Source organism: Eucyclogobius newberryi, unplaced genomic scaffold (assembly GCF_026437365.1).
Source record: "Eucyclogobius newberryi isolate DKJ021-1_F unplaced genomic scaffold, fEucNew1.0.hap1 SCAF_11, whole genome shotgun sequence".
NCBI classification, from domain to species: domain Eukaryota; kingdom Metazoa; phylum Chordata; class Actinopteri; order Gobiiformes; family Gobiidae; genus Eucyclogobius; species Eucyclogobius newberryi.
In genome coordinates this window covers 19243925-19266443 of record NW_027315735.1, presented here as the reverse complement: position 1 = coordinate 19266443, position 22519 = coordinate 19243925, and the positions used below count along the sequence as shown (strand labels likewise).

At 40.0% G+C, this 22519-nt stretch overlaps 2 protein-coding genes across 2 annotated transcripts; one reads left to right on the top strand and one right to left on the bottom strand.

The window, feature by feature from the left end:
* Window positions 1-414: 414 nt before the first annotated feature.
* On the bottom strand, window positions 415-5960 carry slc25a43 (solute carrier family 25 member 43). Its single transcript, XM_072437334.1, has 5 exons — window positions 5502-5960; window positions 4175-4416; window positions 3787-3959; window positions 1151-1285; window positions 415-757 (listed from the first exon to the last, which is right to left on the bottom strand). The coding sequence occupies exons 1-5, from the start codon at window positions 5771-5773 to the stop codon at window positions 545-547; spliced, it is 1035 nt and encodes a 344-aa protein (XP_072293435.1). The 5' UTR covers window positions 5774-5960; the 3' UTR covers window positions 415-544.
* Window positions 5961-7624: 1664 nt separating this feature from the next.
* On the top strand, window positions 7625-21178 carry LOC140351470 (structural maintenance of chromosomes protein 6). Its single transcript, XM_072437322.1, has 27 exons — window positions 7625-7704; window positions 7940-8096; window positions 8188-8323; window positions 8622-8727; window positions 8797-8933; window positions 9012-9073; window positions 9702-9782; window positions 9862-9963; window positions 10056-10175; window positions 10262-10360; window positions 10440-10586; window positions 10655-10743; window positions 10817-10981; window positions 11194-11372; window positions 11447-11648; window positions 12201-12315; window positions 17287-17447; window positions 17525-17660; window positions 17735-17815; window positions 17903-18073; window positions 18159-18296; window positions 18367-18512; window positions 18589-18714; window positions 19373-19478; window positions 20410-20562; window positions 20661-20758; window positions 20941-21178. Exons 2-27 carry the CDS (start codon window positions 7959-7961, stop codon window positions 21038-21040), a joined length of 3294 nt encoding a protein of 1097 aa, XP_072293423.1. The 5' UTR covers window positions 7625-7704; window positions 7940-7958; the 3' UTR covers window positions 21041-21178.
* The last annotated feature ends 1341 nt before the right edge of the window (window positions 21179-22519 follow it).

Here is a 22519-nt window from a genome sequence, read left to right as displayed (position 1 = left end):
TGGAGTCTTTTGACAGTTCGGTGCAGTGGTTGACTTTGAAGGCGTTTTGACAGGCCCAAGGTCGTTGTAAATGTCAGCGCAAACAGCTGAGGTGATTGACTTGGACTATGGCGGCTAAAGGTCACCACTTTAGTGAATGTCCTTTGGTGTCACGAGTCACAACTGTGTGGAGGAAGGAAAAGTGATTGAATTATCTGACTGGCTAGACTATTATCATAGTCAATGACTAAGTATCAAACTTGCACAATTTTATTTAAAAGAAACTTTCAAATCAAATCAGGATCACTATTGTATTTCAAAAATAGTTTAATAAAACATTGATGTTATAATTTTTAATAAATAACCAAAGTTTGCTCATATTAAATGAAAATAATGGCAATTTATGGCAACAAGAGGCCTATACATTAGGCCTTCATAAAACACTACCGTATTTTGTTGAAATAAATACCAGGTTACATCAAATAAGAAAATTGCTTAGTATGAGTGTGAGAGGTCTTGTGGTTATGGTTAAAGTCTTGTATAGGCATCCCGTGTAAGTGAAAATTCACCAACATTTTCGTAAAGAAGTTTCTTCTGATCCAAAGTTTCTGTTTTTCAAGTAACGCTTCACCTCCTCAAGCTCATTAGGTCCAAGGCTCTGGTCAACTCCCGGAGCAGGTTTATAGCTCAGGGGAGAGATAATGTAGCCATTGCGGTAAAGGAAAACTTGCTTGCACATCTCAAAGCAGGTAAATAGAAGACAAAAGTAGGGAACGATCTGCAAAAACAATGGTATTATGTTATTATTTAATTCAGTGCAATTTTTATTTAATAATAACATAATAATTATTATGTTATTATTCTTTCGCATTTAGATCCTATGTTGACCCAACAGAGTCTTTAGACATTTTTCTTATTTACAATTTACCTTCTTGAATATTAAAATTGCACTCATGACATTTGCACCATGTTGTGTGTAATCGTGTTTGCTGTACCCCTGCCACCCGTCCCTTCTCAAAGACACCAGTGTGGGTCACAGGCTACATTTTGTTCTCCGTCATAAAGTCACTCGTGTTTCCAAGCATGTCCAGTGGAGTTATTTTGGTTGTCATCATAGTTTCTACTACTCTGGTCAAATAATGTAATGGTGTTATAAAACACGTAGACCTACCTTTACTGTATTTGCTGTGAGGCCATTCCACAGTGAAAAGACACCTTTGTTTTTTACAATCTGGACAAAACAGTTAATCATCCCATTGAAATGGACATCAACACCACCGAAATGGGGAAGCCGGGAACTCTGTGCCTACAGTGAAACAAAAAGATTCAGAACTAGCAACAGAACATAATGTCAACTTTTTACCTTGTTTAGCCTAAAAAGGTTTTAAAGGTTCTATATATGTTTGAGCTTGCCCTATGTGCTTGCACTAACTTTATTTGTGCATGTTTGAGTAATCTTCTTTCCAGAGCCCAACATTTAACCTGAGATACCAATGCAGGAGCGCTAAAGTTGTTTAAAAGTCACAATAATGTAGAGGCTGAAAAAAAAAAAAATATGTTGACAATTTAATTATTAATTTAATATCAAGATTAAACATTCTACATACATATGTAGGTCATGCATCTGCTGCTAAAACAACTTCACTGATTAACAAGTGGAAGTGAAACTGCATGTTCTTCCTCTGAGTCTAAGGAAACATTACTCTGCATAGTTAAAACATCTAAAACACTCTAGTCCCAGACTAATGTAAACAACAAGCTTTATGTTTGTTAATTATCTTCACAAAATGCTTTTATTTTATAAAGCAAAATGAAGCCAGCCCGTTTTCTAACAGTTACTTGCTATCTTTAGAGAACTTATCTATAGTTTCTGCAGACACGGGGCACATTCACATTCCCAGCTGCTGTTAAACCTTGTGCTTGCTAATAATAGGCTGATAAACCGGATGTAGTATTCTGCCCTTTGCAGAGCCATTGTTGCTTTAGTCATTTACAGAGTCAGATGGTACAGAAAGTACAGATGTACATTTTAAAACTATGAACATCTTGAAACTAAGGTTTATGAACAAATAAAAATATATACTATGGTTATAAACCAGTGACAATAATCTGAGAACTTGGGTCAGTTGTAGTGACCCAAGGGTACTGACTGAGTGTGGTCTCTTATTATACTGCCCTCTTAAGGCAAGACACTAACACTACAGGTGAACAGGAAAAAAAAGAAAATCATTATGTAATGTTTTGATATATAAAATGTTTTATATAATTGTACTTGTAGAAAATGAAAATATAAATATTAAAATATTAAACACTTCCTTCATATTCATACAATATTGTTAAAGGTGGAATGGACGATTTTTTGGCCCAAATCTGAATCTCATTTCCTCGTGGCGTGGACTTCTGATATGTCCTGCCACGTATCAATCATAGAACACACCTATCGCTCACCTGCAGCCTCGTCGGCTCGTCCCCAGGAGAGCAGCTTGTTTCCCTGTGTCTAAGCCAGTGGTTCTTAAGTTTCATAAGCGCATTCACCGAACTCTTCTTAATTGGAAAAATAAAATATGATGATAGGTATATATTTTATTGGTGCACAAAATGAACCGTGCATCCACATCCCTGTGTTCAAAGAACAAAATCATCAAAACATGATTTTCACAGAAAAAAACAACAACATAATACTGAATATTTACTGCAAATAAGTGTGACTTCTGCTGTTGCCTTTCAGAGACCAGTTCAGAAATGCAAGTGCCACTCTCATGTCATTTTTGCAACAAAGTCTGTTCCTTTTCTTCATTTTTATGTCCAGCATCCTCAAAAAGGATTGCTCGCAAAGATATTATATTAGTTATAGAAAAGGACAAGGGAAATGGCCCCAGAGGCTGTCCTTTTGGCCCTTTTGGGACCAGGCCGGTACCTAGACTTTGCCCAGAAAAGTGAGCTTTTATTCAGTGTAAAATATTAAGAAAGAAATCACAAGACGTACCATCAGTCACTAGTCGACTACTGAGCGCACCAAATTCCCTGCAGGACAGATAAACCAAGCGGGGCGTGTCATCACGAATCATATGAGTGGGATGTGTGTCTTGACCTTCGCCGAACCCCTGAGATTGACTCACTGAACCCGTGGGGTTCGATCGAACCCAGGTTAAGAATCACTGGTCTAAGCGCATGGATCTATCATAATATAGTTCCCTTAGTGTACAGGACAGAATTAAGACAGAGAAAGACAGTTCGAGCTGGCTCAGAAGAGATGGAAATCTATGGAGACGAGAGATGCGATGCGATATGTTGCGCTAATAAACAAACGCACGTGTAGCAGCGAGGCTTTTGTGTGCCCTCACACGGGGGCGATTGCACATGCGCACTTCTCAAATCTGCGAAAAATCGTCCATTACGTCTTTAAGTACAAGAGTGTAAGGTTTGTGTGTAGCTGCCACTTTAAAGGGTGATCTTTGTGAGAAAAAAATATTTTGAGAAAACGGCCATTAAATTTACAATGTTCCATATAAATCTAAACACCATGAGGATGGGACAATATTTCCTATGTTGAGAGGGCAAACTGACCAAAAAAACAAAAACTGAAATAAAATAAATAAATAATACATTTTGAAAAAAGAGTTTTGCCTGTAGTGTCTTGTTAACACTGTAAAACAGCTCCCGGAAAGTGACCGGAAAAAAACTAATTATAATAGATTCAAGTAATGTCTTGAAGTTTGATATTGACAAAGAAAGTCTAGGTGCAATATGTTTGCAGGGTTAATATGTATTTCACCAGATAGTTTTTTTTTATTTTTTTTATCTTACCTGCATCTTACGCTTTACAGTTTCAAATGGATAAGAAAGGGTTTGAGCCACACCGGCTGCAACACAGCCGTTCACTAAGTTCTGAAGAGGGGTAAAGCGAAACTGTGGCTCCTGCCAGAGTTGATCCAGATTCATGTAAACAGCATAGCAGCCAACAGAGAACGGAAATGCTCCTAACAAACAAGAAAGACAATTCATTTCAGACATTTATTGTAAAATATTAAATAATAATAATGATCATTTAAGTTCACATTACTATTAACTCAGATATTTATATACAGTATTAATAATAACATGTAATATATTGTTTACTGTCATTGTCACACCCTTAAAAATATCAACTATAGTATGGATCATTATATGATTCCTGTTTATTGTGCATACACACCTAGAACAGTCAGGGAGAATCCTCGATAGAGAGAAAAAAGGCCCTCATTTCTGTACATCTTCGAGATTGTGTGAACTATGCCGATATATGTAGGTTCTCTGCAGTTCTGCACAATAAGCCTGGTCTCTGCCACCTCAAGGGGGTAAGTGGTTAGGGCAGCTGTAACACCCGCCAGGCCACCAGCGAATATGGCCCTCCACTGTGAAATAAAGCCTGCTTCATCCATGTGAAGATGAACTATCCTTAAAACAAAGACAATTTTAAAACATACTATTAATGAATCAGTTCCTCTTTATATTATATTGTATAATACAATTATATATTCTATTATATGCGTGTGTGTATATAATAGAATATATCCTAACCAACTCAATATACAGTAGCAGTGCTATGGTATGTAGATTCACTGAGGACCATCTAGTACTTGTGTAATTTACACACAGTGTAATAGTTTAATAGTTGACAAAGATTATTTATTTGTGATGGGTGTCTACAACATGGTCATACACAACAATCTTGTACTACTCGCTCTCTCACACACACACACACACACACACACACACACACACACACACACACACACACACACACACACACACACACACACACACACACACACACACACACACACACACACACACACACACACACACACACACACACACACACACACACACACACACACACACACACACACACACACACACACACACACACACACACACACACCAAAATCACAACAACAGTTGCCTCTGAGGGCCACAGGGAGAAATGAATCAACAATGTCTGTGGTGGCGATGGAGTCAGACAATGTCTGTGGTGTCGAGGGACGATGTCCCAGGGTCCTCTGTCCTTAGACTCTCCTAAGGACACACACATTTTGACATACAGAGCGAGTGCATGTATTATTTCTGTTACGGTTTGGAAACTAAATCACTCGAAGATTTATCAAGATACAAAAAAGCATCCCACAGTACTTGGTATTGCGGTTCATTGTGTTACGTTTTAGCCTGAGAGGTAAAACTGTGGGAATAATGAAAGAGAACATCGCATGAGCAAATGCCTCTTCCTGGTTGGCTGAAAATAAAGGAAGTAAGCCATACCAAATAAACTCGAGGAAAAATAGTGCAAATTATTTACCTAACGACTCTTTAGAAAGACCACCACACTTATTTGCTTGAGCATATCACATTGTTATTTATATTGTAATAAACTGTGATAAAGTATTTCCACGGCACAATTTACCAGCAAAGTACTTAGCACCAACCAAGTATACCAACAAACAAACTCAGATATGATAAACTATAGTGATAAATTCAATGCTTACTGTTTGTATGCAGTGATGTGAACTGCCGTGTAGGGAAACAACCGCAGACAAGAGACAAGGTTTCCTTTCCAAAACGCCCGGAGTCCCTCATTCTGATAGATCAGAAGAAAACTTTGCCAGAAGCCTTTTTTGCAGTGGAAAGTCCCCACTTGACTTTTAACTTTCACTACTTCTAACGGAGAAGTTAAAGTTTTACTAAATATTCCTGCAAATCCAACACACAGAAAGCTTTGGGAGCTCGTCAGTCTGTTATCCGTTTTCACTGCGGCCATAATCTTAGGCCCTTCGACAAAAAGACACGTCTTATGTGACGATTTTAGTGCTGTCGCCCAAAAAAAATGTTACTATCTTTTAGTATCTAAATATAGAGACGCAAACGGATGGACGCCTTGTCCGGTGCAGCAGTGTCCGGTGACAAACAAACTCCTGCAACCTTTTCCTGAAGAGAAACTGACATGGCACATCCTGACAAGTAGAGGACGCTACTGTCGATGGTGTGGATTAACATCTGTTTTTTTCATGGATCTATTAAAAATATTGGGTTTCATCGCTTTATTTAAACACTTTTTTATGACTCCTTTTTTCCTTATTTTTTAAAGCACAAACGCGACTAATTTTTCACTGTGACATGTAATAACGTGCAAATAATAAAGGCTAGCTAGAGAGACTGTGAACTCTGTTGCTGTGGCAATTACGGTGGCCATATTGTATTTGTAGGAAGTTCAAACATCTACAGGAAAATAATGTGAAAACAGAGACAAAATATAACATATATAAGATACCTCTGAATTATGAAAATGAATATTCACTTGCAGTGGTCTATATTTTGTGACTATATACCATATGGACGCAACCATTGATAATTATTCGGTTTACTTCAAACTGCTGCCTCACTGACTGTAAAATATTACCTAAACTTAAAACAGACAAATCATCAGTATTTAAGACGAAGTGATAATAGGCTGTGACGTCGCATTTCCCTATAGTTTGAGCTGGATGGCCGGTCACACGTCTATAGGGGAATTTTCTGTTAAATTGTTAGATTACAGATTTGTTGACCAGGTTCATGGTTCATATTGCTGTACTTACTGGGACTTTCCACGTTAAATAAAAATGGGCACAAAGTTTAACATCTTCCCTGTCAACAAAACTCAAATGTTTTTCAAACTGGAGCCATTATTCAACTCCAAAAGACGTGTTTGTCAAATGAAAGGACTTTAAGCGATGAGATTACTAATGCAGGCTTGCGGAGTCAGTTAAACAAATAGTGTTCACTCATCATATTATTTTCAGTTCTTGTCCACCATCTGAGGCACTCTCATCATCAAATTCCACAACGTGAACGCACCGTTTCAACCTATCAAAAAGTTCAGCTTCCGATTAGTTTGAACTTTACAGTCACAACATGCTTGCTGGAACTGGACGTTGGTTACTATACGTTTTGAACGACGTCTTTAGCGTTTATATACCACATTTGAAGTGAAGAATGAAGTCTAAAGAATGAAGTCAGAAGAGTGAAGTCTAAAGATAAAAGTCTAAAGCCTAAAGTTAATAGGGCGTTCACACCAAGGCGTGGGTGTACAACTACAGTAGGTGGCGGTAATGTAATGGAACACTGGGATACCAACCGCCATAAAACACCAAAGAAGAAGAACACATTTCCAGAGTGACATCTAGTGGTATGTTTTAGTACTACCACATCTACAATGGTTCGAACCACTATGTGCTATGGTTGCCAATAAAATAACTTTCCATTTTAGTCGTGTGTATTATTGATGCAACTGTGTTTCTAGAATAATATGAATATAAAAAAATGTATTTGATAAACGCAAGGGTGTTTTTAAAAACATGTTTTAACTCACTTACTTTACTGATCTCGCTTTTCACAAACAATAAAAACGGTTCCGACGAGCAAACACCTTTTTAAAACTTTGTGCAGTCATAGGTTTGAGACAGACCGTTCTGTGGTTCGTTTAAAGCCCCCAATAAAGTCAGGTTTTTGGGGTTTGAGGCGAACGCCCCCGTGAAACACCCGCGAAACAACAGCGGTTCACGAACCGTCACGTGATCAGTGCTTTGAACAGCTTTGAAAGCGGTGTATTGCTGCGCATGCGCTTCGGAGCTTCGAAGCTGTGCCGAACTGTCTGGTATCAACACGGCCATCACTACCAGACAGCGTTTAAGTTCTTCTGCTTCAAGTTAGGTAAGTATTAGCCTTCAACACACGTAAAATACCAATACTGAACTCATATAGTAGTAAAATAATCAACGATCGTCTTGTATTGCATTTAGACAAGCGTTTCACTGCTCAGCTTTCCTGTTGCTAAGGTTTAACGTCACTGTACTTTTCTGAAAATGTCATGTGTAAGATAAGTTATGTGTTTGGCTGTGAACGATTTAATGCCTCTTTTTGGGGCATTGTTTTGTTCCCTGTGCAGGCTGTGGTCGCTGTAGAAAATGTCCAAACGACGGAACAGCTCTCAAAATGACACCCCCAGTAGCAAACGAGTCAAACCTGCTGAAGAAGAAGAAGAAGAGGAGGGAGATGAAAATGTGGACGACAGTGGAATGGATGACCCCCTGCTCAGTACACAGGTGCCGTGTGCATGGACATGTTCCTAACAGTGTGTGAACGTGTGAAACGGTCAAACATGAAGTCCCCTCTTTGTTTTGTCCATGTTCTTAGCTGCTGTCTGCCAGTGATGTGGTGAGTGATGCAGGGATCGTGGAGAGCATCACCCTGAAGAACTTCATGTGCCACTCGCTCTTGGGTCCTTTTTCTTTTGGCTCTAATGTAAACTTTATGGTTGGAAATAATGGAAGTAAGTTCAATATGACTACTGGGTTTTAATACAGTTTTAAGTTGCACAAAGATGATAAAAGTATGCTAATTCAAGAAAGACCAAAATTACCCATATATTTATATTCAAATATTTGTCAAAACATACAGTTCCAGAACCAGATCCAATGCTGTTCACATTTTACATCACATAATCATTCAAATAATTAAGTTCTGACAAAGTAAATCACTTCAGCTACAGCTTGATTTTGAAAATCTATGGATATTTTGTTTTGCACTAAGATTTAAGGTACACTTTTAAAGACTTGTTTCCTTGACAGGTGGGAAAAGTGCCATTCTTACAGCTCTTATCGTTGCTCTGGGAGGAAACGCACAAGCTACAAACAGAGGCATGGCCCTGAAGAGCTTTGTCAAAGAAGGTGAAAGGTAAAGCGCTGTTTTTCACTTTTTATCTGAAGGTTTTGTTCAGTTTTCTTATGGTTTGCTTTGTTTTAGCTCTGCAGATGTGTCCATTACCATTCGTAACAAAGGAAGAGATGCTTATAAACCTGAAGTATATGGCTCATCAATCACAATAGATATGAGAATATCACACGATGGGATGAGAACGTACAAATTGAAAAGTAAAACGGGTAGGTTTGTTTTAGCTATAGCAGAAGAATACATCAACACTGGTTTATCAGACACTGAGATTTTTTTCTTTTTAAAAGGTCAAGTTGTTACCAACAAAAAGGATGAACTTTTGTGCATCTTGGATAACTTTAACATCCAGGTAAGCCATTTGAATCTTTTTTGTGGCTTGATATTCTGCAGGTCTCACTGGGTGTCATTAAAAGCATCCACGAGGCCCTGGAGGAGGACAGATGTTGACATGAGTGCGACGTATTACACGGCAGATGCATAGTTTGTCCTTCCATTGTAAACATTCGGTCTAGTTTTCTGAGCAGCACCAAAAAGTCTATTGTGTGATGCGCTTACTTAGGCTTTTTTTTTTTATTTGCCCTGGTCCTGGTTTAGTCCTGGGCTTAGTTACAGTTTGGATGTAGTTTCTGGCCCTGCTGGTTTTCAAATAAATTGTGTAAGAAGCTACATAATAGTCTTGTGAGCTATTCTGAACACATGCTGGGCTCAGTGCCAGCCTCGGCGCTCCTTTATCTACTGCTAATGGTTATATTCCATTCGCACTTTGGTCTTGTTTAATAAAGGCATAAGACATTTAATACTGTGTAGTTTGAGATAAACATCATTCAAAACTATTGTTGTGTCAGTGTTTTCAACAGTAGGTGTGAAAGCGCAGTTATGGTAAATTAATGTCATGCTTTTAATTTAAACTAAATCTCATTCATTTGTCACAGAAATGCCAACTTTGTGCTTATTTTTTCTGCTTTTTCTTTTAAAAGGTTAACAACCCTGTGTCTATTCTCACACAAGAAATGAGCAAATACTTCCTTCATTCCAAAGGAGAAGGAGATAAATACAGGGTTTGATTTTTAACTCTTGTCAGTTTTCTTTTATCTCTGCTCTAATAGTGGAAAACAAAAACTTTCTTTCTCTTTGTAGTTTTTCATGAAAGCTACCCAACTGGAGCAGATGAGAGAAGACTTTGTCCACATCAAATCAGCAAAGAGCATTACAGAAGATAAAGTGGAGCAGCACTGTGAAGTAAACGCCTGCATTTTTGTCTTGAGGAAGATTATTTTTGAATGGTTGTTTAGATATTATTTACTATAAGCAGAATCTTGCGTTTTTCACAGATACTGAAGGATCTAAAGCGCAAATATCTTGAAAAAGAGGACTGCTACAAAAGTCTGGGATCGATTGACGAAATGCATACCAAATTGGAAGAGTTGCAGAAACAAATGGCCTGGGCTTTGGTGAGAAAACATGTCCAGTCCTCCCAGGTTTTAAGTCTAGCCACTTCAATCGGGGGCAGTAATAATGTGCTTTCCTCGTGTGGCAGGTGCTGGAGATGGAGAAAGAGCTGGAACCATTGAAGGAGAAGATCGGGGCTGACAAAAACTCTACAAAGAAATATGATGAGAAAGTAGAAGAATGTAGGGTAGGTTTAATCTTTTGGATTCAAAAGTAAGACTCACCATTAGGCCATTGCAATCTAATCATTTTCTATAATTGCATAGCTTAAGATTGAGGAGGCAGAGAAAAGGTACATGCAGACCCAAGAACAGCTGGAGAAGATCACACAGCAAGTCCAAGAGCTTCAGCCTAAATGTGTAGAGTTGAAAGCAGAAGCTCATAGACGCAATGCTCTCCTGAAGTCCAGTGAGGTCAGAAATGCATAATTATGCAAACGATACTTATTTTTACTATATGTTTTTCATTATTTCTTCCACAGCTCACTGTTCACAGATGCAGGGCAACCCTAAGGGATCTGGAAAAGGACAAAGTTCAACTCTCAACAAGAATTAATGATTTGAAACTGAGGTTATGATCCTCCTCATACTGACCATTTTATATAATTATGCCTATTTCCTCTAACTGTATTGTTTGCTTGTAGCATTAGTCAGACTTCAGGAGCTGAGAGCCAGGCCAGGATGGAACAGATGCAACAGATCCAGACGGAGCTTGAAAACCTGAAGCACCATGTCCCCACTCTGGCCCAGCAGATTGATCAGTACCAACACGCTTGTAACCGGGCCAAAGAAGAGAAGGCGAAGATGAGGTAGGCTAACGGTACACTCTTAAATACAATGTAGCAGTTACAGGGCCTAAACGCTCATAAAAATACTAACTATTGAATTGAATGCTGTCAAAATCAAAGATTCGTATTTGTGAGCATGAATTGATTCTCCTTGAATTAGATGATTTGTCTACTTTAAACATACTTCATTTTTTCATGCACTTTATTTTACTTATGCAGTTACCTCTTTACAGGCGAGAGCATGACTGTCTTCTCAAGTCCATGACGGCCAACACAAGAACCCTTCAAACACTTGAGAGTAGTCGTTCCAATCGTCTGCGTCGCTTTGGAGAACACGTGCCTTCACTTCTTAATGCCATTCAAGAGGCTCACCGCCGAGGCCAGTTCAGACACGTTCCTCGTGGACCTTTAGGTACTTTTCAAAACAAACCATGGCTATTATAGAAAAAAATACTTTGACTCAATCCTCAATGACTTCTTTTGTAGGTTATTTGATCAGTCTAAAGGACCCAGAGCACGCTCTAGCGGTAGAGTTGTGTCTCAAAAGCCATTTGCAGGCCTTCACATGTGATAACTATGAGGATGAGAGAGTACTACAGGGGCTCATGGCTAAAGCTTTCCAATCAGGACGAAGACCCGGGATTATAACCAGCGCCTTTTTGCCTCAGGTCCATGACACACGGAGGAGGTGTGTTTCTTCACTAGTATTTAAAAAAGAAGAAAAGTGCATGTATTAGGACTGTAATTCTTTAGTCGATTAATCAGTCGATGGTTCTTAGTTGACAAAAAAATGTATTGGTCGACTTATTCTTTATTTGTATTTAAATTATTTATTTGTTTATTAGCAAAAACACGTCTGTATAAGTTAGCTAATATTTAGCTTACTAAGTAAGATCTTGGAGTGAAACATGAGTTTAATAGCAAACATATACATAAATTACATTTACAGGTATGTTTCTGCAAAAAATGTTTGGCACAAACTTCTACAGCCCTAGTACTTTACTTCTACAGCCCTAGTACTTTACTTCTACAGCCCTAGTACTTTACTTTTACAGCCCTAGTACTTTACTTTTACAGCCCTAGTATTTTACTTCTACAGCCCTAGTACTTTACTTTTACAGCCCTAGTACTTTACTTTTACAGCCCTAGTACTTTACTTTTACAGCCCTAGTATTTTACTTCTACAGCCCTAGTACTTTACTATTATATGAAAGACTAACTCCCATCTGTTCTGTTTCAGAGGTGTGAACCATCCTGACTATCCCTCTGTGCTTCAAGCACTGGATATTGAGGACCCAGTTGTAGCCAACTGCCTTATTGATCAAAGAGGCATCGAAAGCATTCTTCTTATAAAGGTAATAATAAATATAGCCGCAAGCGGCAATGATCGGCCCTCGCCACGCCGCAAGAGGAGGGGGCGCTAACGTGCCCCAATTGTCCTTTTATTACGCCTACTGCTGAATCTGTGACGCTGTCACATCTTCTCCCCTTTGTTTTACCATCAAAAAGCTTTTTTATTTTGAATTCTTGGCAAAATGTGCGGCTTTGCCGCACAGACACCGTGACTCTTTGAATAAAAATGTGAATAACTTTTGATGGTACACCCCTGAAGATGAGTCTCACCAAATTTCAGGTTAATATGTCTAACGCCCTGGGTGGAGTTTGTGAAAGTCTAAAGTGTAAACATGTTCTGGCGATTTCCCCATTGGAATAACATGGGGATAGCAACGCCATAACAATTATGACATGGGTCTCATTGACTTTTTTGATGGGGATGCCAAAATTGAGTTGTGTGTCAAATTTCATAAAATTTCGCAAAACTAAACATTTAACCTCCATATAAAATCTGTAGGGGGCGCTGTGGTGCCAAATTAATTTATTTCACTTCAAGTAGGTTTATCGCAAAGAGTTTAACAACTGATTCTAATTTGACGCAATTCGGACTTTATCTGCGCAAACAGCAGAAATATTAAATTTGGGAGATTTCTGAAATTCTAGCTAAAGTTTGCGGCTTCGCCGCACAGAGACCGTGAGAGGTATCAATGTAATTTGAATAACTTTTGATGTCCCACTCCTCAGTAGCATTTTCACCAAATTTCAGCTTTTTAGAGCCAACGCCCTGGGAGGAGTTCGTAAAAGTACGACGTTTGGAAAAACTCCCGAGTCCTGCTTAGCCATTTTTGAACCAATATGGCCGACATTTGGTTGGGTGGACGGCGTTGCCGTAATAATATTTTTTACTTCTCTTGTCACCATCTACCTCTGCGCCAAATTTCATAATTCTACGATCAGATTTTTTTGGGTCATTTCCTATCTCTCAATGCATTTTTGGTACATTTGGGGGCGCTGACGCGCCATTTTTTTTTAATTTTAGAAAAGGGAAATAGCCAGAATGTAGAGAGGCACGATATTTAGAGGTGTGCAAATTTTTTTGACTTTTTGTCAATGTTCACTGGGTGAAAAATAGGGGGGTTGGTCCCGAAAAGAAAGAAAGAAAGAAAGAAAGAAAGAAAGAATTAAAGCCGCAAACGGCATCCAACGGCCCTCGCGGGCCGCCGGCCTTCCGACTCTGCGCTTTCGACTTGATAAAGATGGCGCCCTTATTGTGTGTTGAATTAAAAAAGAACTTGACAGACGGCGACACATTGGACATGGCCAATCCAGTGCAAATCAACACAAGTGTCAGTCAAATTTGCTGCTCCGCCGCACAGAGACCGTAGCACTTGGAATAAAAATATGGATAACTTTTGATGCCGCGCTTGTGTAGATGATATTTCCCAAAGTAAAGCTTGATCGAGCTATTGCCCACGGAGGAGTTTGTTAAAGTGTGAAGCGTAAATGTGAACATTTCAAGGATTTGGCGTTTTTCCCATTTGTGACAGTATATTTGCAGCTCCACGGCAAAGAGACCGTACCACTTAAAATCAAAATATGACTAACTTTTGATGCCCCGTTTGTGTAGATGATTCTCCCCAAATATGAGCTTGATCGGGCAATCGGCCTAGGAGGAGTTTGTTTAAGTGTGAAGCGTAAAAATGTGGTCATTTTAGAGATTTCGCTGTTTTCCCATTTCTGACATATATTTGCGGGTCCGCCACACAGAGACCGTAGCACTTAGAATCAAAATATGGGTAAGTTTTGATGCCCCGCTTGTGTAGATGATATTCCCCAAATATGAGTTTGATCGGGCAATCGCCCTAGAAGGAGTTTGTTAAAGTGTGAAGCGTAAAAATGTGGTGATTTGAGCGATTCTACGATTTTCCCATAAGGATAACATGGGATGTTTCTGTCAACGCTACGGTTACGCCGTACAAAATATGACTTTGGCTCTCATACTTTTATGATTTGGATGGCAAATTAGAATTTTGTTCAAAATATCATGTCATTTGGAAAAACTCTAATGTTTATAGGCCACTCTGAAGGCCAAATAGTCAGAATTCTGGGAAACGTTTGCGGCTCCGTCGCACAGAGACCGTAAAAGTTATCCTTAAAATTTGGATAACTTTAGATGCCCCACTTGTCTAGAGGACGTACACCGATTTTGAGGTTGGTGGGCAAAACGCACTAGGAGGAGTTTGTTAAAGTGTAAAACATAAAAATGTGGTAATTTGAGAGATTTTGCGGTTTTCCCATAGGGATAACATGGGAGGTTTCTGTCATCGCTACGACTACGCCGTAAAAATTTAGGCATTTTTGTGATTGGCTTTTGTGATCGGGACGGCAAAATAGAATTTTGGGTAAAGTTTAGACAATTTTGGTAAAACTAATTTTTGACCTTCAATGTTAATTTAAAGGTCACTCTGTACGGGGCGCTATCGCGGCCATTTCAATTTTGTCAGCCTAAACTGGTCCAAACTAGAAAGTTTAACAACTGATTAAAATTTGGTCCTAATCGGACTGGTTTTGATCAAATGGGAGCAATTTTTAGATCTGCAATATTCCAAAATAAGTTGTCCAACTTTGCGGCTGCGCCGCACACAGACCGTTAAAGGTATCTCAAAAAATTGAATAACTTTAGATGCCCCACTTGTCCAGAGGACATACGCCGATTTTGAAGTCGGTGGGCAAAACGCCCTAGGAGGAGTTCGTCAAAGTTTGACGTGAACAAAATGACTAACACAGCGTATTTTCATTTTCAAAGGAAGATGGCGGCCATAGGGTAAGTCTGGGGGCGTGGCCACAATGATTTTTTTTGTTCGTCCTCACAAGAGGAATGCGTGTCCCGAATTTCGTAGCTTTACGCCAAAGTTGACCTCGGGGCGTCTCCCATAGGCGCAATGTATTTTGACTTTAGTCGGTGGCGCTGTCGCGCCATTTTTTAACGCAAAAAAAAATGGCCCAGAAAAAATAAAATTTTTCGCGCTGCTGTTGTCAACAATTTGTGAATGGGCTACGCCCATTCACAAATTGTTGACTATTTCTGTCATAGCAGGAGTAAGTATGCATGATCCATGCCTTCGGCATGGGCTAGTTCACTGTACTTGCCAGGGGCGACGGGGTACCAAACATGCGGGCTGCGCCCGCATGTTTGGTCAGACAGTTGCAACGCTGCCTTCGGCAGCGTTGCGGGAGCAATAGGCCCTCCGCCCTGCTGGGGCTCGGGCCTAATAATAATAAAAATAATAATAATATTTTTAGCAAAAACAATATAGCCGTTTCCACTATAACAACAAATGATACATCGTTTGAAAGCTCTAAGCCTTCCCGATGCCGCCATGGGGTGGAATCATCATTACGAGCGCTTACGCGCTCGTCACTCCCTATTCCGTCGGGATGCCCCGCCCACTCCCCATAGACTTCCATTGATTTGAGCAGATACAAGCATGGCCCATGCCTTCGGCATGGATTCTCGCATACGGGACGATGCCAGGAGGGTTTTTGAAGGAATGCAGCGCTTCGCGCTACTGTTGACTATTTCTGTCATAGCAGGAGTAAGTATGCATGATCCATGCCTTCGGCATGGGCTAGTTCACTGTACTTGCCAGGGGCGACGGGGCACCAAACATGCGGGCGCAGCCCGCATGTTTGGTAAGACAGTTGCAACGCTGCCTTCGGCAGCGTTGCGGGAGCAATAGGCCCTCCGCCCTGCTGGGGCTCGGGCCTAATAATATTCCGATGCGAAAACAATGTTTCCCATTTTTCAAATATCATAAACTATACATTTTCGGAAAGCGCTCGCGCTTTCCTACCTCATGGTGTGGGTCCCTGGTCACTGACGGGTACTTTCGTTAATTTTGAGTGGGCTCCGCCCACTTTGTGTATTTGGCCCTCTATACAGTAATAATGTTCAATTTTTGCATTACATGCTTATATGCACGGAACATGCAAGAGATGGGGAACGTATTCGTGACCTACTTAGGGCAAATGAGTGCTTTATATGGGGAATGTAAAGTGCTCGTTTAGTGCGCACTTTTGCACGGGCTTCGCCCGTTTACAACGGTAATGTTCCATTTTCCTACTACTAATTAGTATGCACGGGGCGTGCGTGAGTGAAGGAGTGCGTTATTGAGTGTTTGGAAGTGGGCGAGCGCTTTGCGCTCGATTTCGTGCGCACTACGTGCGCACTTTCGCAGCCGTGCTTCGCACGGCCTTACGAGATTAATAGGCCTCTCGCCAGCTTGTGGCGCTCGGGCCTAATAATTTTGATAATAATTTTATTACTTGGTTTACGGATCCGCTGCACTTAGATGATTGATTTCTACAATATCAATAAAATAATTTTTTTTTATTTTTTTTATATAAAGTACCGCCGACAAGGCAAAATAGCATTAAATGAAATATAAAAAGCGGTATTAAGTCAAAAGATAAGAGCGCGTGAAGCAATTTTTCGTCAAAATCCTGCGTGAGTCTGGGACGAAGCGGCTCCGTCCCTGTGCGCGGTTTCCTTGTCTGCGACGCACAGTGCTAACTCCTTTTTATATCGCAAATACACATTTTACACATTACCACATTTTCTCCAGCACGTTTTGCCGTGACTAAGGCTGCACACTTCTGCGTCTGTTCTGCCGATGCAAAACACGCTAAATCTACTGTTACACGCTCCTGCGCGCTGCGTCTCCCCCCCCCCCCCCCCCCCCTCCCCCCCCCCCCTCCTGTGGTGCGTTTTGGGTAAATAAGGAAGAAAAAATCTTTTGAAATTATATTTATATTTTGCCCGCCTGTTCAATTTATTTCATTTAAAAATCCGTAAACCAAGTAATAAAATAACTGCGGCTTAATCAATACACAGGCTAACCAGACAATAAAGATGTTTTTTTTTTTCCCTTTCTTTATTTCTAATGTCTTGCTTTTCGTTTGCATTGCGTTGGTGATGTGTCTTCACACAGAATCGTACAGAAGCACGACGAGTGATGCAGGGCCGAAGCCCTCCACAAAACTGCTCTCAGGCCTTTTCTAAAGATGGTGATCAGATCTTCCCTAACCGCAGTTATGCAGCAGACCAGACCAGGGCCAACTACTTGTCTGGAGATGTGGAGGAGGAGATTAGGTATGTAGATCAAATGGTTACCCTACCAGAATCCTATAGAAAGTTTATTTTGGGAAATAAATAATTATTTCTGTCAGACACCTGCAGAAAGAGCTGGAAAACCAGAGAGGCCAGGTGTCTCGCTTTAACCAGCAGTTGGGGAAGATGGATGATGATATAAAACAAAACGAGTCTTTGTTGAGAAGAGCACATGCAGAGCATAGAAATGCCAAAGTAAACCTTTTCTATTCAAGTTAATATATTTATGTTTCATACTATTGCACTAATATTCTAACTATTTGTGAAAGGACAAGTTAACCAAGTTGCAGCTTGAGCTGACTGACCTGCAAAATGTGGAAGAGCCCCAATCTGAAGATCTTAGTCCTTTGGTAAAATGTCAATTTTATTTATAGCAGCAATGTGTACATGTTTGTACAATTTAAGAAAAATATCTTTACTCTACGTGTTGTGTACAGGAAGAAGATCTTCAGGACATTGTGTCAAAAATTACCTCAAAACTGGCAGAGAATGAAGAAGCAAAGGTTCAGATGGCTGACCTGAAGGCATCTTATGACAAGGCAGACCGGGAGTACAACCAGCACAAAGACCAGATCAACACAATTAATGAAGAAGTTGATTCCATCAAAGTAAGGATTTGTATTCATGAGCATAATTATAATCACAATTTATTAGTATTTTATATTAAAATGCATAAAAAATGCTATTTTACAGGATGAGCTGAGTAAAACTGATCAGGAAGTGTTGAAGTGCAAACATCATAAAAAACACTATGATGAAAAACGTGCTGCTCATCTAAGCAACATCCAAACTCAAGAAAATAATCTCAACAGCAAAGAGGGAGCGCTACAGGTGTGATCAGTTATTTTTTGTATACGTCATATATAATGGACACACTTATTTGAGCTTTTTCTGTGTTCAGACTTCAATTGCCAAAGCCACAGGGATCTGTGCAGAGCGTCTGGAGGTGCGTCGCACGGCTCGCAGTCTGGACAGTGAGATCAACCGCCTCAAAGTCAAGATCAGCACGCAACAAGAGCAACAAGGGGACCGCGAGGAAGTGGTCAGGTATGGACCCTGTTCTGTCATATACACGTTTAACATTGGCTCACTAACAGAGGCCATACTCTCTCATGCTGTACAGGCAGTACCAAGAGGCTCTGAAGAACTATAAGAACATGACTCAGCAGATGAAGAACCTCAACAGCTTCATCAAAAGCCTCGATAATGTAATGAACCGCAGACTGCAGGTGTACGCTGAACTCAGAAGGTATGTTGAAGTTAAACTGGTTATCAGAGGTTTCACTAACTATAATTCCAATTTGTTATTATGACAGACAGGGTCCCAAAAATCCATCATAGCTGTTTTTACTGCAAATGTGCCAGAGGTGGGGACTGGGGCTTTTTAAAAGCAAAAACAAATCACTCTCACTATAGAGTCATATTGTTGTTACAGATGTAAAATAGGAATTAATTTGCATTTCCTCTTTTAAACTGAGTGGGTGCAGCTCAGAAACAGGACTGTATTCAGCACATGTCCAGCTGTGTGACAAATGCACACCCGCTCATCCAACTCCTCTGCCACACTGTACTACATCTTTCATAAACCAGCGGTTAAGTAACAATGCAGGACAATTTTTAGCACTTTTATTCATCTTTTCTTCTTCATTTCTTCTTCATATCTGCAAACGCGCAGTGACATGCGTACAGGAACCTGCGTACTCTGTGTCCTTCACACCCGCTGCAGCTGCACTCCTCACTGGTCTTTGTGTTTTTATGATCTAAATGTACTTTTTGCCCATTATGCTGCATATTTATTGTGTCAGAACAACCACACCAGTAAAACGCTGAATTCTGGAGAGAAAAAAATCTGATGGAGCATTCTTGGTTAGTGTAACGTTTGCATTTTTATTTTTTGTCCTTCACAGATTTCTTTCAGCTCGTTGTAAATACTACTTTGATAGCATGCTGGCTCAGCGAGGCTACACAGGATCCATGACCTTTGACCACAAGAACGAAACTCTCTCCATCTCGGTAAGCACAGCCTCTTTTCCATGGGGGTGGATCAGTATGGTCTGAAAGTGTCCAGTGCAGAAAGAATGCATAAAACCGCTTGAAGTTGAGACAAACTGAATAATTGTTTCTCACCAAACACTGACCTTGTGCTCTTGTTGCAGTGACGGTAACTTGTATTGTTCAGCCGATGCACAAAAAAACACAGCTAGAGCACGTTAGCAACATTTGTTTCCTTTTCATCAGAGCAGGGCACTTGCTCCAATCTTAAAAAACGTTATATTTCCAGTGTAGATGGCATCTACCACTTGCCAAAATCACTGCAAAGAGACGTTAAAATGTGGTGCAGAGGCACATACATTAAAATGGAGAGAAAAAAATTACCATAAAATCAGACATAGATTTTGGTTGACTCTAGCTTTAGCCACATCTCACAGCGCCAATAATAATTCACAATTTAGATTGTATTTTTTAAGAAAACCTTTGTTTGGATTACGTTGGTTACTCGCGTAGCAGAGTCCTGGACCAGAGCATGGAATACCACTCCTCCATTACCCTAACCGTGCCAGACGGCTTCTAGGAGAACAGGAAACACCAACTGCCCTTTTTAAAACTATAGGGTAAAATTAGTAGCATCTGGTGACTTTCATGGCTGGGCAAGCAGAATCATGCTTGCTGCGCAGCACTGCTCAGCGCCCTGTAGAGGCCGCTAAACGACACTGTGACTTCAGCCAAGCTTCAGCAGCAGGAGTGAGGGGAAAACAGGCTTATTTGAATATATTTCGGAACAATTTAAATATAGTTGTGAAACACGGTCATGTTTGATTTTATTGGTCAATCACTGCTTTCCTTGATTGCCCTGACCGCACTAGCTATGAGGTTATAATGATCTTACAGTTTTATACGAAAGGGCCAAGCTTTTGTTTGAAATGTCAGTTGTGTGTTTTTGTAGGTGCAGCCGGGCTCAGGGAACAAGGCTGACCTGAGTGACATGCGCTCACTGTCTGGAGGAGAGCGCTCCTTCTCCACCGTCTGCTTCGTTCTGTCCCTCTGGGCCATCACTGAGGCGCCTTTCCGCTGTCTCGATGAGTTTGATGTCTATATGGTAATGAGTTTAGTTTGTTTGGTAAACTTATTTGTTCTTTGTTTCAGGGATATTCCTTACCATCTGCCTCAGTATTGATTTGTTTGTATATTGTTTAGGACATGGTGAATAGGAGAATTTCTATGGACATGATGCTGAAGGTGGCTGCTGGTCAGCTTTACCGACAGTTCATTTTCCTCACGCCACAGAACATGGGGTAAGAGTCCATTCTTAGATTCTATTATACAAAACTACAATTGTTGTTTTAGTTTTTATGTAACACAACAAGAAATTACTGACTTACTACTGGCAGTTGAGGTCTTGTAAATATATATATATACTTTAGATTTTGTGTAAATAGCCTGTTAATGGTGACATTTATGTTTGTTTTTGTCCCAGATCTCTTCCCGTGAGTAAAATCATTCGCATCCTGCGTCTCAAAGACCCAGATCGTGGCCAGAACGCTGCCTTGGGACCCGCCAACCATGAAAACCAGTAGCACTTGGCAATGTTGTAATGTTCAGCTTCACATAAAGTTGTTTATGTTTCTTTTACTTTGTTTATGTTTCTTTTACTTTGTTTTGTGTTCGAGGATTTGTTAAACATTTTCAATTCATTATGTGATAAGATACTCGGAAAGAGTTATCGTGGGAAAAAGTTATTCCAAGAGTTACACTTTCATTAAAAAAAAAAATTGGTTTTATTTATCACGTTATTTGGTCATTCTTTTCTATCTTTCTTTGCAGTTGATTATATGGGAGTCCTTTTGATTAGTTTTGATATAAAATAATCCATCATTAAACCCTTGTGAGAAGAGAGGATACATGTGTCTGCCAAATCCTTATACAAGGCAGTCCACTGAAATGCACTTCTACTTGACACAAAAGACAATCTACCAGAATACTTTAAGAAAATAAGTTTTACCAATTTTCTCGCCCTACAACTATTTGAAAGAAATGCAGTGTGAGTACAGTACACAATACATGTGGGGTCTTAGTGTGTGCACAGCAGAGCGAGCAAAAAAGTCAGAAAGGCCAGTTGTGTTCCACAAATACTCCCATATGGACTTTTATTTTATCTTTGTGAAATAATACAATTAATTTATTATAAAACTAAGCCTAAAACTTGTTTTATGGTCTATTGAACTTTTCTTTTTATTGGGAACAAATAAAAAAACATTTACGCATAGATTTCATATATTTTGAGAATTTCATGTATGTATATGAAATTCTCAGCCCATTTCCTCCTTACTTTAAGTCCAGACAATTTACTTAAGAGTTTTGGAGTCAATTCTGAATTTGCAAAAGCAAACCCATGTAAAGTGAGTGCCTTTAGGTTCTGTTTCATCCCTATTAGACGGCAGAGGCTGTAGCTACAGAACTGTAGTGTAGAGGCAAAAAAAGATGTTAGGCCTCGAATAGGAGTGGCTTATTTTTATTAAGGCTATATGTTTATTGGTCAGATATACAGTGAAGTGATTAATGCCTCTTCCTTTGTCTGTGCGTAATTTTATGCACAACTCTCTCATACAAAGCTACTAATTTACTAAATTCTAGCTAAATCACGTGGGACCTTAATGTTTTGTTAACTGAAGAAGAAGAAGCGAAGAGGCACGTGGCTTTGACGCGAAATAAGCTACGTCCATTATTTTCTATGAAGTCGCGCGCGCCTGTGGAAGCTGTTGAACTGTGACGCGGCGCCACGACTGAAAACATGTTTTTGACACTTCTGCGGTAAGAACAGCACGTTCTCTGCTCTGTGACCATGTGACCTCATATCTGTGACCCCATGTCTATGACCATGTGACCACATGTCTGTGACCATGTGACCTCTGTCTGTGACCCCATGTCTGTGACCATGTGACCACATGTCTGTGACCATGTGACCTCTGTCTGTGACCCCATGTCTGTGACCATGTGACCCCATGTCTATGACCATGTGACCACATGTCTGTGACCATGTGACCCCATGTCTGTGA